Here is a 27,990-nt window from a genome sequence, read left to right as displayed (position 1 = left end):
AGAAATGGCAGCTCCATTGCTTGAGTCATTCAAAAGAGGTGTAGATTAAGCACTTGAGAATGTTACTACCCTGTGCATTATGGCTCAGGGGTGGCCTGGGTGACTTTTTAATAGGCCATTTCCATCTTGAATTTCTGTAATTCTATGATGTTAGCCTCTTAAATGTGTCTCCGCTTCTTTAAGGCAAAAGGCATAGCAAAGAGTGCAAGGGCGGTTTGGGCACTGTGCAGCTAGTAACGTATTGTCCAGGAAAACTCCTAGTTTGGCCAAGTTATGGTAGACCAGGCATGCTGCAATTGGCTGCTGTAACCTCTGAGTAACGTCACGGGCAGTTCAGCTCCAGGCAGCATCACTTCTGCCTTAAAGGATCCAGGATGAACTGCAGAAACCACAGTACTGGAACCAGTGGGACATGCCTTGAAAGCACTGGAGCAGACAGGAAACATGTACAATTCATTCCCCGTTCACAGCTAGCCTGTAGCCACTCCTGCTGGAATCCTGCATGGGCATCTGCTGCAGAGAGGCATGGCAATCTTGAGGCTACGGGTTGGAGGAGGAAGTTCAAAAGGTTCTATCCAATTTCAAGTTGGTTTTGGTTAGGCAGCAGAGCAGAGTGCTATTAGTATGGGGGAACAGCAGCAGCATGCTTGCCAGTTTTTAAAATGTGTATTTATTGAAGTTGGTGCCCAGCAGGTTGTGGTTTAATTTTTTTTTCTGGGTCTTAGATGGAATTACTGTGATGAAAACACTAGTTCCGAGTAATATTTCTTAGCAATTGTATAACCTCATGCCTTTCTGGGGAAAGTTAACAGCGGTAATGTCTTTGGGTTTGGAGGCAGAGCTGGGTAGATATGTCAAAACCCATTTCTGTGACAATTTCCTTAATTATTTTAGAAAAAAATCACCTTGTTTTGGCTGTTTGGATGCATCATTTGTGCCAATAATTCACCCCTTGTGCAGAAAACTAGCACAAGGACTGTGCGTTACTTAAGACCCATTTAACCCTTGGTTTGAAGGGTTAAGTGGGCTTTAAATGGTGGATAAACTTCATGTTCTGCAAAGTGGATTTCACCCTCCATGCATATTTTAGTGAATGAGCTCACTGCAGGAATGGCAGGTGGAAACTCTAAGCCAACGTTAAAGGGTACGCAGTGAGTATTCCTGTCGGGAACCTGATTCTTAGAGCTATGTTCATTGTGTCAAGGAACGGAATGGTACCCGTGCCGTGAGTGCTATGGGTCCCATCAGAACCAACCAGCTTGGTTTGAATTTTGGATATCAAGAATGAGCTGCAGACCAAGAATCTATTAATGAAAATTACTCAGCTTCGACTCCAGCGAATCTAGGCCAACTTGCACCCGCTGGGCATCTGGCTTCTGCGAGGCTAGTGCGCGCCTGTAGAGAGTAACGAAAAAGGTTTCTAAGGATCTTACTTTGTTTTCCTTATGTTGATTCACTCACCCCCGCGGCAGGATGTCGGATATCTTGGGGACATCCCAGTCAGTGCAAGCTTTTGCTTCACAGGTCCAGAGAACCTCGGCTGGTGCAAATCAGCGCTGAATTATTGACTTCACTGGCCCTACAGCCATGGGCAGCTGCTGAGCATCTGCTCCACGGACTTCCCAGAAGTAGCGTACAGAGCAGACGCCTGTTCACCGGGCAAATACGAGGCAGCAAAAATTCCTACCAGCCGCTCTTGGCCAGGGCCTCCTGGAACCAGCACAGCAGCACGCTATGAAGGAAATGAGCAGTGCCCACAGCGGGAATCCAGCTGGCACAGTCCATTGAGAGGGATCACGGGTCATCGGCTATTTCTGGTCGTAAAGAGTGCTGTCACGAGTGCCTGGGGTTCTCTGCTATTCCCATCTGCTCTGCAAGGGAATGGTTAGCCAGCAATGGCGTTCCCTAGGGTGACTTTTCACCTCGCCAGGCAAGTGGTTCCTGGGGGGTCGGGGGAGTGTCCCACTGGCCACATGATCCAGATGTGCAGCTTTCTCCGGTCAGACTGGTTCCTCTGCGTCATGGCGGGTTGAGAATGAAGATTGAGGAGATCGTTTCTGCGTCATATCACAGGGATTCCCTCGTGTTCTGTTATTTATTATAACTTGGTATTTGTCCTGCGGTAGCACCTGTGAGCCCAGTGTCAGGATGTGGGCTTGGGAGACCAGGCCTAGTGGTTAGAGCAGTGGCAGTGAGATTCAGAGTCAGGAGCCAGAGTCAAGAAGCAGGGAGTCCACCTTGTTGCACAGACACTTCCTGAGACCCCTCCTGGGCTTATGCAGGGCACCTGGACCAATGAGGAAAGCTGTCAGCCTGGCCTTCTGTAGCAGTACTCCCAGTGGCGTTTATCTCCACAGGGTTTATCCAATGATCCACACGGCCTTATCATGGCTGCCGGGTAGCAGCCTGGAGGCGTTGGCCATCCCGCAGACCTGGGTTCTAAACCTTGCAGGGCCTCACACCCGGTCACAGACCGGGCCCCGTTGCGCTAGGTGCTGTACAGACAAAAATTCAGGGCTTAAATAAAATCTGTTGCATGCCCAATAATGCACAGAACCAAGGCCAAGTATGCTTGCATCCCCGCAGCTCCATGCTGGTGCTCGCTCCCCGAAAGGATCTCCTAGAAGTTTACTCAGAAGAGCTGCTTAGCACGGCTTGTGCATCGCCTAAGGCTGAAAAGTCTCAGCTGCCCTTACTTTCCTATTGCACCCCTTTTGATCTGGGGCCCTGCGCTGGTAATGGCAGCCTCCCAATGTGATTGAGAAGGGCTGATTGGAGGAAAAAAGAGCTCCTGTAAGTCCTTTCGCTGAAGGGCCATTGCTACGGTGGGTACAGAAGAGACCAGAAAGATACACACCATCTGAGCCGAGCAGGAGAGGCGCTCAGGGGAGAAGCGGCATGTTCCCACCTGCCTGGAGATGCTTTCCATTGAGCTCTCGGCTCATTGCATGCGTTCTGCTCTGCTGCGCTGCCACGGTGTTCACCCGCTCCAGTCTCCGCTGGCTGCACAGCTGCCAAAGGAACGAAGGGTTTAGCTGCAGGTTAAGGCGGAGATTTCCCACTCAGCCACATGGCCGGCTGCCCTTTGGCAGAGAGCTATCAGCTGAAATGAGCCAGAAAAAACGAGGCGGTTTTTTGTATATGGGAGTTCTGTATATGGGAGTTTCAGGCGTTCTGCACGTCTTGGGATCGTGCTTCCCCTAGGGACATTGTGTTGTTTTTTGCATCTTCCCCTGAAGCGTCTGGTACTGGCCAGGATCCAGGAGTAGATGGACCCGATCCAGTCTGGCAATTGCTATGTTTAGTGGAATTCCCTGCAAGAGTAACTCGAGACATGACCACAGCTCTTTGCGGGACGAGTCACGACACGATGCCTCCTGCCCTGCATCGCCCGCAAGCAGAAAGAAGTAAGCACTTACTATCCAGCATTATGTCTGTTGTGGTCATGGCTCCATCATGCTAGGTGCTGTTTCTGTATGCCCAGCTTAGCAAATGGGTTTTGTCGAGCGCTGCGTTGAGCTCCACTGTTTCGATTAGTGGGGCTGGTTGACAGCTTTCCCCTTTGGATTCTGTTTGCGCAGATCTATGCTCCTGTCACTTCCCTCGAGTATCAAACGCACCCCAAAACTTAAAGTAAGGCTCAGTCAAAGCCAAGGAATTGGCCTGGATTAACGTCTGCATCCCCGTGACCAGAGAGAGACGCAAGCCACAAAGCATCGCGAGGGCTCCAGGTTCTTTGGCTCTGCGGTTTTGATTTGGGGCCATGCCTAGAGCATCAGATTTTTCATTGTTTCAAACTCCTGATCTCTCCCCGGGAGGAAGGTGAGTCGCTGAAAACTCAGCTGCAGGCCCATTCAGCCCCTCGTTCCCAAATCTTGCCAACCCTGGGACAAGTTGTGTGTTTCTTATAGAAATGCCGCGACGCTCTCTTACGATCTTATCACACCCCCACCAAAACTACGGGACAATTACACCCTTCAAGGTAAAACCCAAAAGGAAATAAAAGCCCAGTGATGAGGCTTTCCCAAGTAGGGTGACCAGTTGCCCCAATAATATCAGGATCGTCCCAATATTAGGGGCTTTGTCTTATATATGCCACTATACCCTCCGGTCCCTCCCCCCAAGAAGTGTCCCGATTTTTCACACTTGCTCTCTGGTAACCCTATTCCCAAGAGGCACAAAAGCAGCAGAGCTGATGACAGACTGAGCGGAGCTATTTTCCTGAACCCATGCTGCGTCCAGCCACGGGTGTATTTCGCTAGGCTAACTTTCTGCATAGTGCCCACTGCTGGGAAAGAGCGGCATGTGAAAGTGTGAATCCTGCGGGGTCTGGGACGCTGACCCCCCACAAGCCAGCGATCGTGATAAACCAGATCCAGCAGCTCAGCTCCTGGAGAGCCTGAGGCGGGCCAGACCTTTCCAATTTGCTTGTTTATTTTGAATAACCAGATAAATTGGTGGAACTGTCTAGCCACACCAAGCTCTCTGTACATAGGTTCTCATAAGGTCACCCATCACCATAGGCTCTGATCATCTCTGCCTCCTCTTGCCCAGCGGTGCAAGCTGGGCATACACCTTGGGGTACAAATTTAAACCCCAGTGGGTGGCTGCATTGCTCTGGGCACTGTGAAGTACTCAGCACACCCGTACTTCTGTGCTAGTGCCGATCATTCTATAGGAGAGGGAATGAATGAATGAACTGGTCCAAATAAACACTCCCAGTCCTGGGGCTGAAGAACCTTTTGTGCCCCTCTGAGACCTGGACTGAATTTCTGTGCGTGGGTTTCATTACCCTGGAAATCGGTGCTAATATCAGATGTACTCTGATCCCTCGAGCCTCTGACTAACAGCACCACTGTGAGAGCAAGCCGGACTTTGGCCCAGTTCAGGACCCCAAACTGCATTTGCTTATGCAAACACAACACACCCAGCTCCCTGGTATACCTGCAGGGGCCCTGACTTCACCCATTATGCTGTTTCCTTTTTACTTGTGGTTTCCAGCCAGCTTCCATAGGGAGAAGGCAGCAGGGTATCCTCTGACTGAGTCAGGAATCCAAAGCCTCCAGGCAGAGATTGCACCGACATTAAAAAATAGGTTGAAATTTCATTGGAGGTTGAAAAGTCTTTTTTTTTTTTTGGTCCGCAAAATACGTTTCGACCAAAATTTCAGGCAGCTCTGCTGACCGCACCCAGCTCAGCTATACGTTAACGATGTCCTCAGCAGAGCTCTTTGCAAACTATTCGTTAAGTCTCACAGCACGCTGTGGGGGACAGTTAAATCCTTTATGATCATCACTGTTTTGCAGATGGAACCCAATGAGGTGGGGGGGGGGCTAAGGCCCAGATATTTAAAGGTACTAGGCCAAAAGTCAGTAGAAGAGCCAGGAAGAGAACCCTGGTATCTAGACCCCCCGATGCCTTAGCTTTAACCATTAGACAGTACTTCCTTGCTGTACTTCAGTGATGTGGCTGTGGACTCTTGTGAGTGCCCTGTTTTCCCCATCGCTCACAGAGGTCAGTATAAGCTGTCTGTGGTGCTCACCCCATGACCCAGTTATGTAAAAACAGGTTTACCAGTATAGTCAAAGGACCTGGACAAGCCCAACCACAGAGTGAGTTAGAGGAAGCTTCCTTTGCAAACGCAGGCTGGACAGGAGAAGGAGGTTTCTAATTACCCAAGGAGGGAGGTTCTGGACTAGCCTCCCCATAGGAGTTGTGGGGGCAAACAACTTAATTAGTTCGAGAGAGAGCTGGACAAATGGATGCGTGGGACTGCGTGGCAGGGCTACTTCTGAAGGGGGGCTGGGCTCACGTCCGGTTCGTTTCTGAAAGCGGCGGATTCAGCCGGCCACCTGAAGGGTGACACATTCTCCCCGTCCCCTCCCCTCTTTGTCTCCTTCCTCTGACACATCAGGGATGGCCCTGGCTGGGGTGGCAGCCTGTTTTCTTCCTCTCAAGTGCCGGCTGGCTGGTTCTTGCCCACATGCCCAGGGTCTAACTGATCGCCATAGGAGGGGTCAGGAAGGAACTTTCCCCCGGGTCCGATTGGCAGGGGCTTGGGGAGTTTTCACCTTCCTCTGCAGTGTCATGTGTGGGTCGCTTGCCGGGATTATGAGTGTATCTCGCTTAATCCTTTCAGTGCTGTTGCAGGGGCCTCGGCCACTGGTGCCCCCGGTCCCTCCTTTTCTCTGCCTCTGGGACGTGACAGGTCAGTTTGCGGAGGGGTGTGATGCTTCCGTTTAATTTCAGTGGTTGGGTTAGTAGGCGGGTGCCGGGTGGTGCTGGTGGCCTGTGATCTACACGAGGTCCGACTAGATGACCTGGTGTTCCTGGCTGGCTTTAAACTCTGCGACTGTACAATGGCTAATTTTTCTTGCTTCCTTCTGTTAACATCAGGTTAATGATTTACGTCTGCCAGGGCCTTGTGTCTATTAACTCTGTTACTGGAGTAATTCTCTTAGCTGTGAGCCAGGAATCCCTGCTTCTTTCCAAAGATCGTGATGAACAAAGTCATTCCTTCATGGAAAAAAATGTAGAGCAAAAATGTAGAGCAAATCTATTTGCAGGCAGTGGCTGACCTTCATGAAGTGCTTTACAGGAATCTTGGAAGATACAAAGCAAATGCTCCATAGAGAAGAATAATCAGAGGTATTCAGGCAATATTGGGGGAGTTTATTTTATGTTCAGAGAGCTAAAGAAATGCGAGCCAAGATCAGGCTTATCTGGCTGCTTCTGTCCAGCAGATCCCGACCACAGGAATTCATTGAGTCATGCAGTGGTGGAATTAAATAGGGACTGATAACGCTGTGACTAATAATAACGTGCAGCGAGGGGGCCAGATTCCACTCTCACGTAAACCTGGGTCAATCCAGAGCAATTCCATTCAAGTCCTTGCTCTGTGTTCACACTGGTGAGAACAAGCTTTGGCCACAGTCAGGCTCATGCTTCCAGGCATTGGCCAGTCACCTGCAAGGATCCGGTGAGGATGTCTCGACGGTGTAGCGAGTTTGGCATGTGGGTCAGGTGCACTGGGAAAGTTTCTGTCGCTCTCCTCGGAAACATTACACACTGGCCACTGCTGGAGGTAAGATGCCAGACTTAATGGATCGATGGGCTGAGTGGGTATAAGAAATCTGACCTGTACGAAGCCTCTTGAGTACTGTATAAATGCTGCATTTGGAGACTCAGCCCATCCAGCTCATCAGAAATGGGTGGGCGGGAGAGCGAAGAGAGACCATGAGTTTAAACAGAAACCTAGGAAGGCCTGGTTCACCACTCACACGGATTTTACACTGGTGTAACTCCACCCTGTTACGCCAGGAGAATCAAGTCTGCTGTCTCCTTTCTTAACCGCAGTGCTCACTTCACCCACCACTGAAATGCAGCCACCTCTGGGGATGGGGGAGGTAGCTGTGCCAGCTGTCGAAGGGTACACAGCTGTACAGAGCCATCCCACCCGCTGATGGCCAGGACTCTGCTGGAATACAAACTGACCTATCACCACTTGTTCTTTCCCTGCAGTTTTCCCTGTGGCTGTTGCTAGAGCCTGACCCTGGCTCGCTGATGCCAATGGGAACTTACCTGGAAGGCCCGAGGGCTGACTTTGTTACCAGGTGAGGTTGGGGGGGGCTAAGAAAAAACATCAATGAACTAACTCGATAAATCGGACCCGACTAAATCTTTGCCTGGCCTGGCCTTCATTCAGGATTCTCCTCTTCACTCTCCTCGTTCCAGCGTTACGTGGACTGTGCACGCGGCCAGAAGCTTTCAAACTCTGAAGGAGCGCCGCGCCCAGTTTCACACGCCGCAGCCGTTGAGCGGCAACTTTTCCATCCGTTTCGAGCCGCCCCCCCCAACGTTTCGTTTTACTGGGGCAGCCCTGTGCAGTTAGCTAACGTCCATGCAGCAGGCAGAAGGAGGGCGAACGTGCTACGGGGGTGCTAAGTGATGCATGTTAGTCCGGGACTGATGGGGGTTTTTTTTTTTAGAACCGTTTTGTAAAATGAACTGGTTTGGGGCCCTCTCTTATTGGCTGGAGGGAGGAGAGTGATAAATGCAGCCAATCCTCTGAGCAACCTGATCCTTGCAGCTCCACTAAATCAAAGTGAAGTATGAGCAGGCAAAGAGCAGGTGGTTACAGGAGCCTTGAGTGCTCAGCCTCCCTGGAGAAAAATGAGCTCCATTCCACCGAGAGATCACATTACCAGGTTTACTAATATAATCCTCTGGACTTCCCAGGGCTCGTTAGTCAGATTAATCCTGCTGGAGGCCCGAGAAGACTCTGAATGCAGATTTAATGGCATTAACCGGTGATGGACGAAGCCTCAGTCCAAGCCTGCGGGCGGTGCGCGTCACAGGCGTAGCTTCGGGCTGGGTCCTGCAGTGCGGGGTGGGTGGGTGGAAGGCAGTGGAGCTGGGAGACTCTTGTACCGGTGCAGGATTGGCACTTTCTGGGGAGTTAGCCTCAGGAAGGACTGCAGGGGTTGGCCCGTGGCACTGTCCTTCGCAGCTTGCTCTGCCCCTGCCAAAGGCAGTAGGAGTCTGGGCATTTAATTTAATGGGAGCAGCCCCCGTATTCCTCGTATGTGTGCTCAGTGTCTCTTTTATCTAGCAGGCTGAGCGTGTAGCCTGCGGTTCTGTGCCCATCGGCACCTCAGCCTGGGTTCAAGGGGGAAGCCGTCCCAGCCGTGATTCTCTCCCCTGCACAAACCTGTTTTCTCTCTCTCCCACGCCCGTGCACAGGCCCTCTCGGCCGACACAGCGGGAGTGAAAACGGGAAGCTGCAGATCTAAAATCATGAGCTGTCGCTGGGGGCTGTAACATCTCATATCCTGTGTGGATGGGCATAGAGGGGGGCCTGTAGCCTACACTCATCCGGGGGTTATGCGCACACATTCTCCATCTTCTCTCTCACACACCGAGTGAAATGCAGGATTAATTAAAACTCCCCTCCAAGCCCAGGGCTTCCCAGGCCCCGCTCCTGGTCAGAGGAGAGCGTGTGGCTGTTAACAGAGAATAAAGCATAAATCCAACCCTGTGCTCACCCTGTCAGCACGGGGCCTTGTTAACTGAGGAACCGATAAACCTTGGGCCCGCTGAGAAGATGAACCAAGGGAGGGGTGCAGTGGGGTGAGCAGATGTCCCGATTTTATAGGGACAGTCCTGATATTCGGGGCTTTTTCTTATATAGGTGCCCATTACCTCCCACCCCCATCCTGATTTTTCTCACTTGCTATCTTGTCGTCCTAGGGTGCAGCCTGGTGAATCCGGGGCGAGCCAGTCCAGCTGGCCGGGGTCGTGGGAAACTCTGAGGAGCTGGCGTGGGTGTGATCAGCACACGGTGAAAGCCTGAGAGACTTGGGAAATGGGCTGCATTTGTCAACGAGTTGTAAAATCAGTCAAGCGTCAGGCTGCTTCACTCCCACAGGCCGGCTGGAATTCTCCTGGCCTGGACGGCTCCTCGGCCACTTGCTCGAAAGCTGGGGGAGAAATGGCCGTGAGGGGGCAACCTCCATTAGCCACCCGCCCCTGTCATCTGAAACAGGTCCCGTCTCTACCTTTAGCACTCCGGGGCGAGGAAACAAGGGATCGCCAAGCCGGCAGCTTGCCTTAGGCCAGCCAGCTCAGACAGCTGCACAGCTTTGACTCCTGGCTGTCTTAGAGTCGAGTCAGGCAACAGGCTTTGCTTACAGACACAGCGAGGATGGTTCCCCACCATTTCTGGGTGTCCCCCAGGGCTTTTAAGGGGCGTTCTACTCTGCTATCACTGGACAATGACTAGAAAGTGCTTTGAAGATATACAGGGCTACAGGACCGCCCATATTATTATTATTATTATTGCCATTTTACAGATGAGCAGACTGAGGGAGTGAATCAACTTGACCCACATCACAGCAAGTCAGTGGCAGAGGTAGGATGGGGACTCAGGTATCCTGATTCCCAGGCCCTTGCTCTAACCAGTTGATCACAGAACCAGCATCCAGGAGGTCTGTCTCGCAGTCCCCAGCCATAACCACTCACCCGTAGGCCTTTTGTCCAGCTCTAGTGTGTTCTTAGGTTGAGATTTCCAAAGCGCCATTAAAATTCATGGGAAATGGGCACCCATATCCCATAGGCGGCTTTAAAAATCCCTGCCTGCAGCAGGATCTAATTATGTCAGCCCATAACTCCTCAGTACGTGGGGCGGTGAGGAGGAACAAGCCCAGGAGTTATCCTGGGGATGATTGACAGAGACAGGTATAAAAACATACGTAGGTCCTGACTGTCAATGGTGCTGCGCACCCACAATTCACAAGAGAAGTCAAAGGGAGCTGCAGTCACTGAGCCCCTCTGAAGCATCCTCCCCATAGCGGCCATGTGTTGTCCTGGAGAGCCAAAGCTGCCCCTGATTTCTCCATTTGGACCAGGAAGGAAGGGTGGGCCAGTGCCGAGAAGATGAGGTGAGTTTAGTTTCTGGGTCATTTGCAGTCTTCTTGCATGGCCTTGGGCGGGTCTCTTAATCTTCCCTGCGCCTTAGTTTCCCCATCAATAAAACAGAGCTAATGCTTCCCTCCCCCACAGAGAAGTTGTTAAGATAAAATCCATTGATGGTTGCAGGACACTCCGATATTACAGTGAGGAGGGTCGTATAAATACCTAGAGATTTGCCTTAGATACAGGTTCTCAAATTGGGGGTTGCAAATATTATTTATTATTTGTGTTCCCATAACATCTAGGAGCTCTACTCATGGACCAGTGTGCTAGGTGCTGGACAAACACAGGATAAAAAGATGTCCCCCGCCCCAAACTCCTGACAATCTAGGTAAGAGTTTCAGGGGCCGTTACTGCTTTCCTTTCCTTTATGGCAAGAGGCTCCTGAAACTTTTTTTCCGCTGTGACATGGAAAAGGTTGAGACCCGCTGGCCTGGGATCCAAAAGGCGTCTTGGTAAGTGGATCTTTTGTATTACTGAAAATCACTCCGGAACCAGCCCAGCAAAACCCCGTCTCTCTTCCTCTCTCTCTTTCCTCCACTGTACATTGCCGGGAGGGACTGGGAGACGATGTGCTGTTTGTTCTTCAAGGGAGCTTTCACTGCTAACGTTTAAGTGAAAACCGTTACCCTCCGCTCCTGGGTCCGGGCCAGCCAAGGGATGTTATTGTGAGAAGCCTTTCATGGAAAATGCTGCAAGTGTTGCATTCCTCATCACTCGATTATATCTCAGAATTTACAGCGTCCCCGTGGGGATGTTTCAACACACAGGGGAGAAACTTCTGTAGCCCCCTCCCCTTGTTCGATCTATACTTGTCAGCTCTGTCCCCCTCCCTTCTCTCCAACACTGGCAGCATAGATGGGGCCACAGGCTTTTGTGACCCATGGGGTTGTCTCACCCTACTCTGAGCTGTGTTCAAACCCCTGAGTCTTGTCTCTGCTGAATGGAGAGGAAGGATGGCCTTATGGTTAAAGCATTGGGCTGGGACTTGGGAGGTCTGAATTCATTTTTCAGATCTATAGGACCTTGAGAAAGTCACTTTGATCGCCCTGTGCCTCAGTTTCCCATCTGTAAGTGGGGATGATGATGATCCTCCATATTTTCTATTCAGACTGTAAGCTCTTGGGGACAGGGACTGTGTGACTCTGTGGGTATGTCTTCACTGACGGCGGTGAATGCGCCGATGGGTACGCGTTTCCCATTGCTGCGGCGCAGTGGAGAAGGCGCACAGAACGGACTTTAGGAAGCCAGCAGGAGATACGCACGCTACTCTACGTCGCGTGTGTATCTCCCATCGACCGCCGCTGAATTTGCCTGTCAGTGTAGAGCAGGCCAGTGTCTGTGCAGCGCCTAGCACAATGGGGCCCTCTTCTCAACTGCAGCTTCAACCATAAATATCAGTGGTGGCAGGTGACAGAACAAGGAGCAATGGTCTCAAGTTGCAGTGGGAGAGGTCTAGGTTGGACATTAGGAAAAAGTTTTTCACTAGGCGGGTGGTGAAGCACTGGAATGGGTTACTAGGGAGGTGGTGGAATCTCCATCCTTAGAGGTTTTTAAGATGTGGCTTGACAAAGCCCTGGCTGGGATGATTTAGTTGTGGTTGGTCCTGCTTTGAGCAGGGGGTTAGACTAAATACCTCCTGAGGTCCCTTCCAACCCTCATCTTCTATGATTCTATCACATAAATAATTTCCCAGGCCAAAGAAAAGGCACTTCCTCACCCTGAGGGCTTTTCCCCCCGCAGCGTTTCAAAGGCCTTCTGCAAACCATGGAGATGCGAGAGTTTCTCAAAAAAAGGTTGCAAGAATCTTTTATCGTGAAAAGTGTGAAGCCACCTAAATACAGGGGTCACTACCAGCTCCCCCCCTTACTAATTAGAGAGCAGCTCCCCCGTGGACCATGTCTCAAAGAGATTACTCTCTAAAAAGTTTGCAGCTAGTATTTTCAAAGGAATCTAAGGGAGTTAGGTGCACAGATCTCATTGCAGTCCAATGGGAGTTGGGCACTTCACTCCTGAAGGAGGTGAATCTAGGATCCACGCCTACAGAAGTACCATTATTCCTCCTGCCAGGGTTACATGCCAACACTGGCTGTAACATCGGCCGGCCCAAGGAGAGGGGAAAGGACATACCTCTGTGCAACAATGAGCTTGTTTGTGGCACAGAAAGAGTGAGTCATGGTCCAAAGCGATGGCGAGATAGCCCATCGAGGCTGGTGTCCCCGCCCTTGGAAATCACACCGGTAGCTGTGTGATCCAAGGAGGGGAGAATGCACCTACCCTGCTATTAAAATCCCAAAAAATTACAGTGGCTGCGAAGAGCTGAAGACAGACAACAGCCAAAGCATCAGCTGAGCTCATTTGTCTCAATCAGATACCAGAGGATGCAGCTTAGCGCAAGGTTTTTCGTGGGAAGGAATCGTTTCCATTTACTAGTTAGTATAGCCACGTGGGAAAAGGTGCATTCTCCTTCCCCATCCTGCGAGGTGCTGAGCATCCTCAACTCCTGGTGAAGTCAATGGACACCCCAGGGACTCAGCCCCCTGCAGGTTTGAGCCCTTAGGCAGGAAAGGACGAGAAAGAGGTGATTCCTATCGAGGATATTTAGGTATTAGCCCATCTGAGCACCAACACACTCGTGACAGGTGTTGCAGAGAGTCCTGGGAGGAGGATAATCACACACATCATACTTCTGTAAATAGCAATTCCACCTGCTCTTACTCTGAGCTGACACATGTTGTATAATAAGAGACCCTGGAATTGCTGTTATCCGTGGTGTTAGTGGCTGCAGTCCAGTGAGCTACGTAAGCCAATCCTGAAGCTGAGCAGACACCTGGGACCTGCTGCTAGTGCCCTGCATAGCAGCAGTTGTGTTTCTAGCAGGGTGAACATCTCCCCCTATGGGCTGTAAGTAATATGGGGTTTCCCTCCTCTTACACCGATCTCATTGTGTTTATGAGAGCTCTTTGACATTTTTTTTTTGTCAATTTTGATGACGTTTCATTTAAAAAACATTTTTAAGGCTTTGAAAACGTGAAAACTTCCTGTTTCAACTATTTCAGAATGAAAAGTTTACATTTTCCATTTCGAAGCGACTTTTCAGATTGAAATGTACTTTATTTTATATAAAAGTAAAGTATTAGTATAGTTGAAATCAAAATGAAATCTTGCAATTGACTTAAAATGGAGGAAAAAAATCAAAATTTTGTTCTGAGAAAAATGTACCAAGTTTGTATTTTTCATCCCATTTGGGAAGGGGGGGGGATCAAACTCTTTATATATTTCACAGGTTGGATAATCTGTTTTCCGAGCAATGCTAGACTTTACAAAATGGAGACAACGTAATGCTGGGGTGGAAGCCAGTGGGAAGTAATCATGGGTCTTTCCTAGATTTCCAGGCTGAGATTCAAGCTGTTTCCACATAGACGGATGAGTAATTTCTGTCATTTATGCCTAGATCAGATCATCAGTTTACAAAGGCGACAAAGAAAACCTATTCTATCCGGTCTACAATACACTGCTGCATGGGGTGGGATTTTTTAAAAACTTTTTATTAAGACAAAGTTACAATAGAAGTTTAACATACGACGTGGTACGTTACTTATTACTTACTCAGGATCAGGTTAATATTCAAAGATCCTGGCCGAAGATTTGGAGCATGCTAAAAAAAAGGTGACCACATTTCTAAATACCTATTCTCTTTTTGGTGTTTCTCTTGTGTACGTACTTGGTGTGGAAGCTTTTCCATTAAAGGACAGTGGTATTTTTCTTAACTCCCGGCAGGTGTCCATGACTGCACCACTGCCCTCTACTGAATGGATTCAGATCTGCTCAAGTACAGGTCAGGCTAGGGCCTGTCCTGCAAACAGCTGACAAAGGCTCTCTGGTAGCAGGAGACGGGGGTCTCTGATTTGGCAGCAGAAGGAACTGAGCCCTCTCTTTGCTGTGACTATGAAATTCCAAACAGCCCCGATATGCAGCACAGCAACACCTGCAAAGCCAGAGGTGGTCACGGCGTTGATGTGCTTTTTCTCACTCCTAAAGAATCTTTATTTTTGCATGAATGCTTTTCTATTTTGTTTGGCGGTTTGGGGTTTGGTTTTTTTTTGTTGCTATTTGAAATATGACATGGTAAATTCTTCTGTAACAGAGGAAACAAGTCAAAAATCCGCTTTAATTGTTCTTGAGCAGGTTTCAGCGGCAGGTTTCTATATGAAAAGTACAATAGTACACTGCAAAACGTTATACAGCCAGCTATGGACTTAGATCAGATCCTGTGGTAATTCCCTGCACCGGCCTCCCTCTGACATCAGTACATGTCTTGTGAGTATTACAAATGTAGGATGTTGGCCAAAGTTGGTCAGGTGCTCTGATGCCAACTGTGCTGTGATGAGCAAAGGGTTTCATCAGCACATTTCTTTGTAGATGTGATGAAACATTTGTTTCCTTCCGGTAGAAATAACCCAAATGGTTGGCAGGAATTTGAAATGCAGGAAAGGCTGGGTATATTTGGAAACAGCTGAAAGTCACAAAGACAGGGAGGGTAGGGGATAGAATTCTATAAATCAGAAATGGAATTAAACTTAGATGAGGATTTCCCAATCTTTTCAGGTTGGCAACCCCTTATTCAAAGTCAAACATTTTAATGATTCTCCTCATCCTTACATTTACAATAAAAATAAGAGTAAAAAAAATGTGTCTGTTATAACAACGATAATCCTATATAATATAACTACTACTGCATTTAATGTGCTACATTTTGAAAGTTTTAAACACCCCAAAGTTGTTCTGGACTTTTATTTGCTTTGCTTTGGACTTGCAATAAAATTTTCAACATCTTCTTTGCTCTGATTGCCTTCCATGATCCCACACACCTGTTGGGGATCAGGAGGCACCGATCAAGAACACTGATTTGGATTATCCACTGCATTTCCCGGCCACGGCAGGACTGGTCCCTACGAAGCGTGTTCCGTTGTCCTAGTTACCCCCTTTTATGAAGCTCCCGTTTCTTCATCAGAGCTTGTCTCCACCCAGGAACCGCCCTGCTCCAGCAATTGGCGGCTAACTGCTTTGGTGCTGACTCTTCAGTACGGAGAAGCACAAAGGGGGTTCACGCTGATTAAGCGAAGGGGTAACTAGACAGGGGTAAGCCCCAAATACCTTAGTTGCTGCAAACCCAGACTTCAGTGTGATTTGGATAGTGTTCTGAGGATCAGCACAGTACAGACTGTGGGGTGCTCTGTTAAGCGACATAGATACGTCTACAATGCATACCACTGGTGGTGCTGTGTAGAGTAAGTGCAGCAGAGTAGGGTGCATCCACACCGTGGTGTACAGCTGCACTGCTACCAGAGCCTTTCTCTGCTGCTGACGTTTTTCATTACAGCAGGGAAGGTCTCCAGTCGCTCCCTGCTGGAGGAGCCTTTCCCCGCTGCCAGAGACTTCCATTACAGCAAGGTCTCCAGCAGCTCCCTAATGCAGCAGCTTTTCCTTGCCACAAGAAGTTGCTGGAGCCTTTCCCCACGCTCTTGCCTCTGCCGGAGCATTTCCCCATGTCAGGGAAAGGTCCCAGTAGCAGGGAGGCAGTGGGACAGTACATTGCTACAAATCGCCGTGTCGACGTGGGAGGCACTGCTTGGGCATGTAGAGAGCCATGTGGGGTACATACCCTCTAGGGTGAAGGTGTGTCTTTAATCCGCGCCCCATCATCTACAAAGCGTTTATACCCATTCTAGGAGGGTGTGCGGTATATGTACACTACACACTACCTTAAGAAGTGTGCATTGCAGATGTACCCATAGACAGAGAGACCACGCTGCAGTTTCTGCAGCCCCCGTGGCTCTGAAAGTTAAACCTACTGAGCTACATGACCAGCTATCAGTCCAGCACCAGCAGCGTCTCCATGGTCATATGTGAGACAAGGCATGTTATCTAGAGGAGAGGACTTGGAGTCAGAGCTCCTGGGTTCTGTTCCTGGCTTTGCCACTAACTCGCTGCGTCTCCATGGGCAAGTCAGTTCACCTGTCTGTGCCCATCTCTAAAACATGCCTAAGAGTTAACATTTACCTCCTTGAGCTATGTGGAGGCTTACCTGATTGATCACTTTGCAAAGCAAGGTCATTGGATGACAGATGTCATTGCCGAGTACTGCGGGTACTAGGAGAAGAAAAGAAAGGGAGAGGAAAGCAGCCTGCCCTTTGTGGAAGGGACGAGAGTGAAATCACCCAACACTGAGGCCCCAATCCTGCAATTGGATCCACATGGGTGAACCCACGGGGATCTAATTGTAGAATCGGGGCCTAAGACCTTGCATAATATTCTGTATATCAACCCAGATGAAGACCAGCACTGAAAGTAAAGGTAAGCTGTCTGACGACTGTAGAAAGAGGGAGTACATAGATCAGCCAATTGTCTCTAAAATACAGGGCATTATCTAATTTTCTTTCCAGACTCAGAGTGGAGAAGAATCCCTAGCTGGACTCCTTATCTCAAATGCAGAACAGGAAATCAAGGGTTTCTCTGAATGCATGACTCCCCTGATTCCATTAATTCCCTGACTGCATTCATAAAGCAGAACCTTTGCCTCTTTTAAAAAGAATTGTATTATAGTCTGGAACTAAAAAATGAGGCTGCCCACGTTTTGTCTGACTAGGATAGAGAAGCATTTAGTTATTATATTACACTGAACAGCCCTTTCCCATAACTCAGATAGGGATGGACCCAGAGGCAGTCGCACCAATGAATCAAACTTTGCGTATGTGTCTTTATCTGGGTTACACTGTTCTGTGTTCAAACCATTTCTGCCTCTGCCCTTTGTGCCTCATGCATCCTCTATGCTCCATGCCTCCATTTTCCAAAGGGCTTCTGCCCTTTTGCACCCATATTTTGGCACCTGATGTAAGGACTAAATTGGGTACAAGTTAGGTAGGTGGAGGCACAAGCTCTCGTATTTCCAGCCACATGTGCAAACAGCTGGGGCATCTTGAGGCTGATTTTTCAGAGGTCCCAAGCACCCACAGCTCCAGTTGAATCCAGTAGAAATTACAGTGTCTCGGATCCTCTGAAAACCAGGTCCTGTACCTGTAAAAAGGTAGGTCGGATCTCAGCCATTTTAAAAACGTATTCTGTGCAGGCAATGGCTTTCCTTGAGTCCAATGTGCTGCAGCAATTAATCTGGGCTTGGACATTTCTGTACTAGCAGCGTCTCCCAAATTCAGCAGGGTGAGGCCATGTCCTTGTTGGGTTTTAGTGGAAGGGTAGCTCTTGCTGTCTGGTGCCGGGAGGGGGTTTCTTTGGCACAGCCTGGCTGGTCCTTACTTTCCAATGACGTGGCACTTACAACCAAAGCAGCTACACTGGGTTGGGGGCTCTACATTCAGAACACAGATGGGCTCCTCCTAGGACAGCCAAGGCAACAGTTGGAAACATGGGCACGTAAGTGGTGGCCACAAAAGGCGCGCAAACACACGGGGTGTCTTTGAATGGGCACCTGCCCACCCAGGGGCTCGCTGGTGCAGACAAGCACACGGATCAGGCTTGCAACAGGCACGTGCCCCTCTTTTGCAACTGTGAGTTAGGAGATGGCATCTGAACATACTCCTGCAGGTTTGTCATTATAAGGCCCTTAGAACAATTCAACTCCCTGGTGGTCTCTGAGCACGTCTCTCTCTCCCCCGCCATGGCTGTGTTGTTTAAGGTTGAATAGAAGGTCCATGCCTAGTTAGAGCCATTATTGCATATTTCTTGCAGGGTCCTTGTGTCCTTGCATGATGCATGGGCCAGCTTAGCATTTCTGATCATCTGTCCCGTTTTTCTCTTCTTGGAATTGAGAAGCGAGACGTGTTGAAATCTCCCCCTTCAAGTGGCTCCTGATGATTACATCCGATTAAGCAGCTGGAATTAAAGACACCGACGCTACGTAACCATGTTGGAATTTGAAGTTCCATAGTTCTTTGCCACCACGTGACCCTGGGGTTCTGGAAAAGAAAGCAACAGTTCATCTTCAAAGAAGTCCCCTGGGAAAACGTCAATGCAGATGTATTTCTCAGGCGTCTTGCTGCTGAAGCTAATTTATTCTTTCTATTACCATTTGGAGTGATCATTAAATATCGAGACACAAAGTAGGCACTGGTTGGTCTCACCTACCTTCATTTCTGGCCTTGTCACTGCTTGGGGAGTAGAAAAGAACCCATGAATGGTTTAGTGGTTTCCTCTTTTCAGTAGTGGGGGTGAAGGGAGCTCACCCATGGTGCTTTGGGTTCCATGGTCCATTGTCTGTGGACTCGGAGATAAGGCTGCCATCTAGTGCTATGTGTGATGGTGCTTATGTAACACATTGGTGAGCCTGCATGACACACTCACCAGTGAGTTACACGTGCATGCTGAGAACAACCACCTCAGTTGCCATAACCTACCAAACGGCCATGAGATGGGGCTGGCGTCGCTGATCCCATGTACCCTTCCTTTATTGATTCTCGTTGCATTGGCTGGCCTTGAAGATGTCAAAGAGCAACAGGGGCAGTTATTCAGTCCATCCTTCATTCACCAGCCTCAGGCCACCCCACCCACATTGAGGATAAGGCACATCTGGCCCCAGCACGTTGGTATCCCCCTCAAGTTGGAGGAGGTGATCAGACCTGACTCAGTAGACATGCAGGAGGGTGACGAGGAAGGGAGAGATCAGATAAAGGTGGGAACTTGGGCGGGTGTAGAAGGGGAGGGAGTTTATTATCGCTCCCAGAAAACCTCATTTAACTCAGCTGATCTCGGCATAAAACACTGTGCAACCAGTATGAAAAGCACTCCTACCCGAGGGCCAGCCTGAGGCCTAGGCAGCCCCTAAGCCCACAGGCGGAAGGTAGCCACCAGCGGCAGCACATTATCCTGCTCCAGAGTGACAGGCTAGGCTAGTTCACTATGGGCTAGACTATTGGGCATCCCCACCAGGCCGTCCCCATCCAGATGTGATTGGTTCATAGACTCACAGAAGATGAGGGTTGGAAGGGACCCCTGGAGTCCATCTAGGCCAACCCCCTGCTCAAAGCAGGGCCAACCCCAACTCGTTCAGGTACCACCATCTTAAAAAACAATGTTGTGACGTGAATGGATGGTTGCATACCACTGTTTGGGAACCCCTGCTTAAGCTGTTCCTACTAGCCTCTGAGGTTTAGCCCATCAGGCCATTCCCACTGACCCATTCCCTCTATCCCATGTTCAGCCCGCTCACTCATCGCCTCCTATGTTTGGGGTTGCATGTTGTCGTCATCCTCTTCCCTTTCCAACATGCCCAGCTAGCAACCCAGCAAAACACTATTAATAGATCTGCACACGGAAGCCAGACATTTCCTGCGGGTCCGTGGAACCAGAGCGCCAAACCTTTTCTAGAAAGAGGCAGCTTCCTTCCTGGCCGGAGGGCTGACATTCAGTGTTTTGGGTGCTATGAAGAAATGTGGAGAATTCCCGGTTTTTAAAAATGCCCCACACCCAGGGCTGAAGCGGGGTGGGGGGGAAGGCAGCTCTACCTCTTTCTAGTTTCATCTAGTTTGAATGCAAGGGAATATTTTCTCCAGGAATGTTTTCCTTCCTTCCAGGGGTCCAGGACAGAACACACACACAGCCCACTGCCTGAGGTTATTTTCCCAGCCCCTCCAGGATGAATGTTGTCTGGGTAATTTCCTTTGCAATGCCTGCCAATAATATTCCTTAGCGTACCAGTTATAACCCATGCTGATGTAGTGTAGCTCTCTGGTTTCCCCTAGTGTCTAGGCCACACACAGCTTCAGGCCACTGCTGCCGGCTTGTTACTAACGAAGATGAATCTTTTAGAGACAGAGGGCTGCAGGCTGAACCCTGCCATGGACAACCGTGACGCTTTGGGATTTCATCCAGACCAATAAGGGGTTCTGGCAACGTTGATATGATCAAACCATGCTAAGATTAATAACTGGTATCTACGTACTTATATAGCAAACAGAGATGTCAACTCCAGCGATTTCTCAGTTGCTCACTGTGAATATGCATCTAGTTTTAAGCCACATCGCCTTCCAAAGGGCAGCAATACAGTGATCTGGGCCGTGTCATCTTTGAGTGAAACAGGAATCAAACGCTAGAGCTTTTACTCACACTGTCCCGCCCCTCCACGCGGTCACTGATTGTCTGCTGCAAAGTGTACACACAACAGTAGTGTTCTGGTTGGGTAGTGTGTCCTGCACATTCCCTTTGCACTAACGTAAATGAAAACACAAGGCACAGAGCAACACAGAGAATCGGGCCCTACAAGCTTCTTGACTCAGTCCCTTCCTGCCACCTAGTGACTAACTTGGCTACTGGAGCAGGACGTTCCAGGGCAGGGTGCAGTGCAAATACACGGGAGTAGCAATGAGTTGGGCTCACGTTCTGACCTGAGAAGTGCTACAGTTGAGATGGGGGGTCGCTGGGGGTGCAAAGATGTTGGGCCTGAAGCTGGACAACAACCAGATAGTAAAACTGCCAAGGTGAGGCAGCGCATCCGCCCCATTCGCCCAATGGTTGCACCTATAACTAGAACCCTGTGTCTCACCGTCACCAAGGGACCGGGGCGGGGAGGTTGTGCTCCATTTCAGGCGTCTGCCTTAGCCCATAACACAACAAGCTGTTGGTTTGTGCGATGTCTTCCTTACAAACTAAGGCTGGGGTCACCCAACCCACATCGGACTGCGATTTTGAACACACCCAAAGTTTGGTGGTGAGGAGGACGGTCAGCTTGTGGCAGGCTGTAACACACACTGCACTCCCAGCGGCTTTTAGAGGCGTTGATAAATGCAATTCCAGAGCTAAATAAGTCCCATCCCTATGTCTGAACATTTCCCAAAGAAACTGAGCAGAAGGAAAATAGCCAAGGGTCCCTTATTATTTTTCTGGCTTTATTACAGCAGCACCTAGAGACCCCGACCAACATTGAGGCCCTGTTATGTTACGGATTGTACAAGTACATTAGATAGATAAATTAGTTTCCCTACCCAAAAGTTGCTTACTATCCAAATATTACATAAAACTGGTGCCCACTGGGCTTTTATTACCCTTGCCTAGAGTCTAGGGTGATGAGTTGCTTTAGGCATGATGATAGATTAGTGATAACTCTTGCTGTATTAGAATCTAGAGAAGAGAGAGGGATAGATGGATAGATAGATTATATTAGATGGGGATAGAGAGAGAGAGAGAGGGGGATAGATGGATAGATAGATTATATTAGATGGGGATAGAGAGAGAGAGAGAGAGATGGGAATAGAGAGGGAAAGATGTATGGGGCTGGAGAGAGATGAGGATTGATGGATGAATAGACAGATGGGGAGAGAGATGGATGTATGGAGATGGGGAGGGACAGATATATGGGACTGGAGAGAGAGCAATGTATGGGGCTGGCTGGATAGATTAGGTGTGGACAGAGAGAGATGGATGGATGGATAGATATATAGGGAGAGAGACAGGTGTATGGGGCTGCAGAGAGAGAGCTGCATGGGGCTGGACAGAAGGCCAGCACACGGCTGCTCATTAGTACATGAGGATGAGTCGGGCTCTGGTTCTGACAGGAGAGGCGCGGGTGATGTAGAGCCGTGGTTCTCATCCCGGCCTGCGCCCCTGGGGGGGGGGTACCCAAAGAGAGGTCAGCTCCTCTAGATATTTGCCTGGTTGTACAACAGGCGACCTGAAAAGCACCAGCGAAGTCAGTGCAGACGACAATTGCACCCAGACAATGACCTGTGCATGAGGCTCCATGCAGTGTGGACACCGGATTTCTGGGCCACTCGCTTTATGTGACACCGGCGTGGTAAAGCCGAGCGAGGAAGCACTTTCCGGCACCGGTGCGCTGGGACCCGGTGGTGTTTCGCTGTCTGGTTTTGCAAGCCGGCCGTGGTGCCAGTGCGGTGACACCTGGGGGGGGGGATGCGAGACGAGCCAGCCTCCTGCAAGGAGCACAGCCGCCTGCAGGGACTGCCGGGCCCCTGGCGCAGAGCCCACGCGTGTCTCCGGCCCCGGGACACCAGCCCGGCCTGCAATGCCCCCAGGCGGCCACCAGGGGCTGCGGCAGGGGCGGGGATTGCGGCGTGGGGGGGGGGGGGGCGGGGCCGGGCCGACCCGGGAAGTGAACGACGGGGCCGGGCGGGGCGGAGCGTGGCCTGTCCTCTGGCCCACGTGGGCGGGCGGGCGCTGGCCGGCCGGCTCGGGGGCAGGCTGCAGCGGCGGGCGGCATGGCCGAGGCTCAGCAGAGCAGGATGCAGGCGGCCGTGGACAGCATGGTGCAGGGGCTGGAGAGGGAGAACATCCGCAAGATGCAGGTAGCGGAGGGGGGGTCCCCCCTCCCAAGCCCCCGCTTCTATGCTGCCCCCCCATTCTCCTGCCCCCCAGATCTACCTGCCCCTCCCCGCTTTCTGACCCATTGCAATGAGGGCGTCGGGGTCTGGGCTCAAATAGGGGGGGAGGAAACCGGGGGCCAAGCCTGCCCCCCCCCGCTCCTCCACCCCCCTCTGTCTGTGTGGAGGGGCCCTGCCTGCACCCCCAGGGCTCAGTGGGGGCTGCCCCCTCCCCGCTGAAGTGCGTGCACAGGGATCTGGACCCCTCCCCGAATGGGGGCGGGGAAGGGTCAGTGCTGTGCCCGGCCCCCCCCCCCATTGCAGGGGCCGTTTGAAGGTCTGCACCTCTCCACGCATGGGGGGGGAGGAGGAGGAGGAGGAGGAGGGGGGGGGGTCTTCTCTGCCCGCCCCCATTGCAGCGTCATGCCTTCCAAGGTTTCAAGTGGTGAGCGCGGGACATCCGGCCCCTGGGCCGAGCTGCAGCCCCACTGGGTTTGGGGAACCCTCAAAGAAGCCGTCCGGGGCAAACTGCCTGTCAGTCGGGTTGGGGGTCAAAGCCAGCCGGTTCTGTAAACCCCTGCTAGTGGGAGGTCTGCAATATACGCAGGAGCCCCCCCCCTCCCCCCCCCCCCCCAGCCCTCCACTGAATGGAGGGTGTGTATGGGGGAGGGGGTTCAAATGCAAGGCCACAGCTTTGGAAAAGCCCGGCGCCCTCCGCCTGATCCCGGTCAACTTTGCTTCCTGCTGTCTGCAGGGTCACATGTTCCGGTGCAGCGCCGACTGCTGCAAGAACGACAAGGCCTCCATGCAGCAGGTCCACCACTGCATCGAGCGCTGCCACGCGCCTCTGGCCCAGGCCCAGGCCGTCGTCACCCAAGAGCTGGAGAGGTTTCAGGTGAGACGAAGGTGACCGGTGACCCCGGCGCAGGTTAGCACTGTCGTTCCCTGGGGAAATAGCATTGACAGTGGTGATGGGCAAAGGTCTCTTGGGTCCCAGCTCTTCGGGGACTCTTCTCCGGAGCCTCAGCTAGTGTGGTTTAGTCTCAAGCCATGCACAGAGGATTGTAGTGGATGCACATGGGTCTGGGGTGAGCCAGGGCTACACCCGACCCCGTTGCACAAGTCATCTGAGCAAAGGGGGACAGCCCAAAGCAGAGAGTTTGTAAAGTGAACGGGGTATCTCATTTTGGAGAAGGGAAGGGCTGTAAGTGTATAATCAGGGTTCAGCTCTGTCTTAAATTCAGGCTCATTCTGCAGCACCAGGCTTGAACGCTCAGGTCCCCAGGAAGAGAACGTCCTGCAAAGAGCACGTGTATTGTTTGGATAGATTTTTTTTTTTCAATGCTCCAGTTCTAGTGCTGGTGAAAGGTGCTAGTCTGAAACGTGAAGAGGCTGGAGTTCTCTGTCCGTGGAGCAGCTACAGAGTAGGCAGAGGGAAAGCCTTGATCTGTCTTAGGTATTTTATGGCCTCTATTAGCGTAGTGTCTGAAAGCCTCCCAGTCTGTTTAAGGTGATTATCTTCACAACCCCCCATGAGGTAGGGCAGCTCTGGTCTCATTTTACAGAGTGGGAGCTGAGGCTCAGACAGTCTGTATCATGTGATCAAGATCACACAGGAAGTCTGTAGCCAAGCAGGGACTTAAACTCAGGTCTCCCAAGTCCTAATCTATGTTTTAACCACAGGACTATCCTCCTCTCTTTGCCACGCTACTGAATTTGACTCTGTCCTGCTCCAGAAGGGCTGCTTTTTGGGGTCAGAGAACAACGTGATCTCCAAGGGCGTTCAGGCCTTGGCCTCTCTCCTGAGAACCTCAATGGGGTGCTAGGATTGGTACAGCGTTTTTAATGAAAGGGGCACCTGCTAGGAACTGGGCTGAGACCAGTTCCCATAGCACTTCACACAGCCATTGCAACATGTCTAAACTGCAGCTGACTTGAGCTTGATTGGTACTGAGAACCTAGAGGTGAAATACTCTGTGTCAAACACACATCATTCAGTCCTCGGTCTTGAAGTAAACTGCTGGCCACTTGGGACAGTGAGAGTAATTAACCATTGGAACCACTTACCAAGGGTTCTGGTGGATTCTCCACCACCCTCAATTTTAAATCAAGATTGGATGTTTTTCAGAAAGATCTGCTCTAGGAATGATTTTGGGACGTCCCCTGGCCTGTGTTATACAGGAAGTCAGACTAGATGATCACAAGGGTGTCTTCTGGCCATGGAATCAATGAATCAGGCTGAGACACGCCGCCCAACTTATTGCATGTAGATCATCACATAGCATCTCATAGTTGTTTGGTAGCCTAAGCAAAATGAAGTTGGAGGTCTCATCGCAAAGGGTGATGAACTTCCAGCCTCCATCAGGCTTCATTCTTCTTCCATCCCCTCCATTATAAATAATTTTGTTCTGTGTCCTCAAAAGCATGACGTCCATCTCTTAGATTACAGTCTCAGAGCTTGTTTGTCCAGCCCATACGCCCCCCCAATGCATTTTGCTCTTGCTTACAGCCATGTGAACCTCTGATTGTCCTGAATTCTCATTTGCAGGACCGCTTGGCTCGCTGCACCATGCACTGTAACGATAAAGCCAAAGACTCCTTGGACTCAGGGAGCAAGGAACAGCAGGTGAAACAACAGCTGGAGAGCTGCATAATGAAGTGCGTGGACGATCATGTGCATCTCATCCCCAGCATGACCAAGAAAATGAAGGAGACTTTGGCAGCCATTGCACAATAAATCTGTGTCTGTTTTGGGGGAGAGCGGGAGACATGTAGTTTCTATTAAAAGAGAGACGTGTCCATGGAGATTCGTGTGGGAAATTGAGGAATGAAAACGGATGATAAGGGTGATTTTATATTTTCAGAGTATTGCAGTGGTCCATTCAAGGCCTGCTTTGGTTTAAGTGCTTGGTGGTCTGGGACTGATTGAAGGAGTGTCACCAGTTGAGGAGAGACCAGTGACTTGGCCCCAGTCCTCAAGCGGTTAATGGTTAGTGTATGTACAGACCTTGCTGATGATAGCAGTGTCCTCTGCTGACCTCGACTTCCCTCGGTTGTAGAGAATGTAGGGCTGCAGGAAGGCACCAGTTTGACAGGCCTGGAGCGTGAAGGGCCTTTGTCCCTAGGACAGGTATAACAGCAATGCAAGGTTCCTCAGTGCTCTTTAACCAACATGCTTCAGTGGTGCCCTGCAGGAGTTAAGTGCCGGGTTCTCAGCAGGTGTAAATCGGTGTCATTCCATCAGTGTCAGTGGAGCAATGCCAGTGTGAGCTCGCTGAGGATCTGGCTCCGAAAGTCCAGTCTCCATGTCCTATTCATGGTGGCGATGTGATGGGCTAGGAGGGTTTGAAGTGAAACTACCACTGGGCTGGATTTGAACTCATGCCCTGGAGTTCAAAGATCCAGTGTTCCAGCCTCACTTGTTTCCTGGACTGTTGTGATTTTTTTTTTTAAAATGCTTTGGGGACAATCCCCCCTCCTCGGCTGCTCTCACATCTGCAGACCTGATCATCTAGCGCTGACAGGTTCTTATCCCTCTAGTGCAGATGCCTTTCGCAGCTGGAAGAAACAATTTGAAAGGGAGTGTGTGCAATTTATTAGATGATCAATCTGTTTCTCTTACAATGTTTCTTCCACGAGGAGACGAGGAAGGCAGGGAGAATATTTTTGAATTGGTAGGTCAAGTCTCTGTAGTTAAAACATCTTGGGCCTGTATTGCCACTCACACTGGTATAAATCAGGAGTAATTGCACTGGAATAAATGGAGATGTGCCTGTGTGTAAACCCAGTGCAAGTGCGTGAAGAATCAGCCCCCTTGACTTCATCTGACCTCATCAGCTACCAAGCCTGCAATGACTGTTTAATTCTACTAAGAGAGCAGGGTCACATAGCCCAGTATGGGCTCTCTAGAAGCAATGAGTCACAAGAAGTAGCGTGGTCTGTTGAAAAGGAATGGCACTACCACTTAATGCTGCACTCCTGCTGGTTTTACACAAGTTTGACTCTATTGGCTTCAGTGGAGTTACTTCTGATTTATACTGGTGTAAGGAATAGCGGAGTAGGGCCCGAAGTCTCTCATTAAAAGTTATACCAGGTACTTTGTTCCATGCAGCAGGCATAAATAACTGCCCTCAGCTGAGCCTCTGCAAAACAACCACTGAAGGTATTAATAGGTGCAATCTCTCCTCCTTTTTGACCTGATGTACCTAATTAACTGCACAGAGAGCCTGTCTCTGTTCTGTTCTGTTCTCCCTCAGCTCAACATAAATCAGGAGTCCCTCTATTAAAGTAATGGATTTACAGCTGTGTAAGTCAGCCCACAATCAGACTCCGCAGCATGTTGCAGCTCAGACTTGAGGTGGATTTCAGATCTTGTTCTTCCCCAGAGCTGTAGAGACATGGAGCACTGCAGAGGAACTTGGTTTGAATGCTGGGGCAAGCTTAACGCACTCCTGAGACACAGAGCAGTATTGCTGGCTGCCTTAAATGTGGAGCAACTCAGCTACAGGAGGAGACAGCTCTAAATCTGATCCTCAAGGGAAATGAGCACAATACACAGAGACCAGAATAAAAGGGGGAAATGACATCCAATAAACAGCAGCAGCACCACCGTGCCCTGTCTTTGTGGCTGGACACACTGGAGTGAATATCCTAGGGTGGTTCTATTTATTGTGAGTTGAATGACCTGTTTTGTACCTTCTTGTGAACAGCTATAATTAACACAACCATTTTGTTCTGTCCTTTTAAAAACTGATCTATTTTCTAAAAGTTTGATTCAAAAATAAATTTTAGATGAAAATGCTGTATTTTTACTTACAACAAAGCTCATCATGACTACACAGTGAGAAGTGCTAGATTTGGATTGTATATATTATAAAGTGTTTGGCTAGCCTGCGCTCTTCATTTTGTATTATAGCTATAGCCAGTGGGTTTCACTGCTAACATTTCAAACAGCTCTAGTTCCAACTTGCTGCCTTGAAACCAAAGGACAAGGTTATTATTAATCATGTTTATTGTAGTGGGGGACAATGCACAATGGAGCCCCATTGTGCTAGGTGCTGCACAAACAAAATAGGGGAGTCCCTGCCCCAAAGAGCTTACAATCTAAATAAACAGGACAGGGATGTAACATATAAGCAGAGTGATGAAAGGGATGAGCAAATGTATGGAAGGTTTCGCCTGAAATTTCTGATTG

General features: G+C 50.0%; 1 protein-coding gene and 1 long non-coding RNA gene across 2 annotated transcripts in view; both read left to right on the top strand.

Moving 5' to 3' along the window:
- LOC137142889 (uncharacterized) overlaps positions 1-9,809 on the top strand; it is a 59,766-nt gene extending 49,957 nt beyond the window's left edge. The window contains exons 3-4 of the long non-coding RNA XR_010917033.1: positions 7,522-7,613; positions 9,250-9,809. This is a non-coding gene — a long non-coding RNA (uncharacterized lncRNA). The remainder of the gene's footprint in view (positions 1-7,521; positions 7,614-9,249) is intronic.
- Positions 9,810-22,604: 12,795 nt separating this feature from the next.
- Positions 22,605-26,467, top strand: FAM136A (family with sequence similarity 136 member A). Its single transcript, XM_067532350.1, has 3 exons — positions 22,605-22,781; positions 23,551-23,691; positions 25,345-26,467. Exons 1-3 carry the CDS (start codon positions 22,695-22,697, stop codon positions 25,531-25,533), a joined length of 417 nt encoding a protein of 138 aa, XP_067388451.1. The 5' UTR covers positions 22,605-22,694; the 3' UTR covers positions 25,534-26,467.
- Positions 26,468-27,990: the final 1,523 nt, after the last annotated feature.

Source organism: Emydura macquarii, unplaced genomic scaffold (assembly GCF_026122565.2).
Source record: "Emydura macquarii macquarii isolate MOO-44397 ecotype Brisbane River unplaced genomic scaffold, CSIRO-AGI_Emac_v2 contig_3278, whole genome shotgun sequence".
NCBI classification, from domain to species: Eukaryota; Metazoa; Chordata; order Testudines; family Chelidae; genus Emydura; species Emydura macquarii.
The sequence above is the reverse complement of the archived record's forward strand: the minus strand, read 5'-3'. Positions and strand labels throughout refer to the sequence as shown.

Excerpts from the sequence above, each read along its gene's own strand:
- FAM136A (XM_067532350.1), top strand. The coding sequence starts at position 22,695 with ATGGCCGAGGCTCAGCAGAGCAGGATGCAGGCGGCCGTGGACAGCATG. Across the intron at positions 22,782-23,550 it reads AGAACATCCGCAAGATGCAG|GGTCACATGTTCCGGTGCAG; the intron begins GTAGCGGAGGGG and ends TGCTGTCTGCAG. Across the intron at positions 23,692-25,344 it reads AAGAGCTGGAGAGGTTTCAG|GACCGCTTGGCTCGCTGCAC; the intron begins GTGAGACGAAGG and ends TCTCATTTGCAG.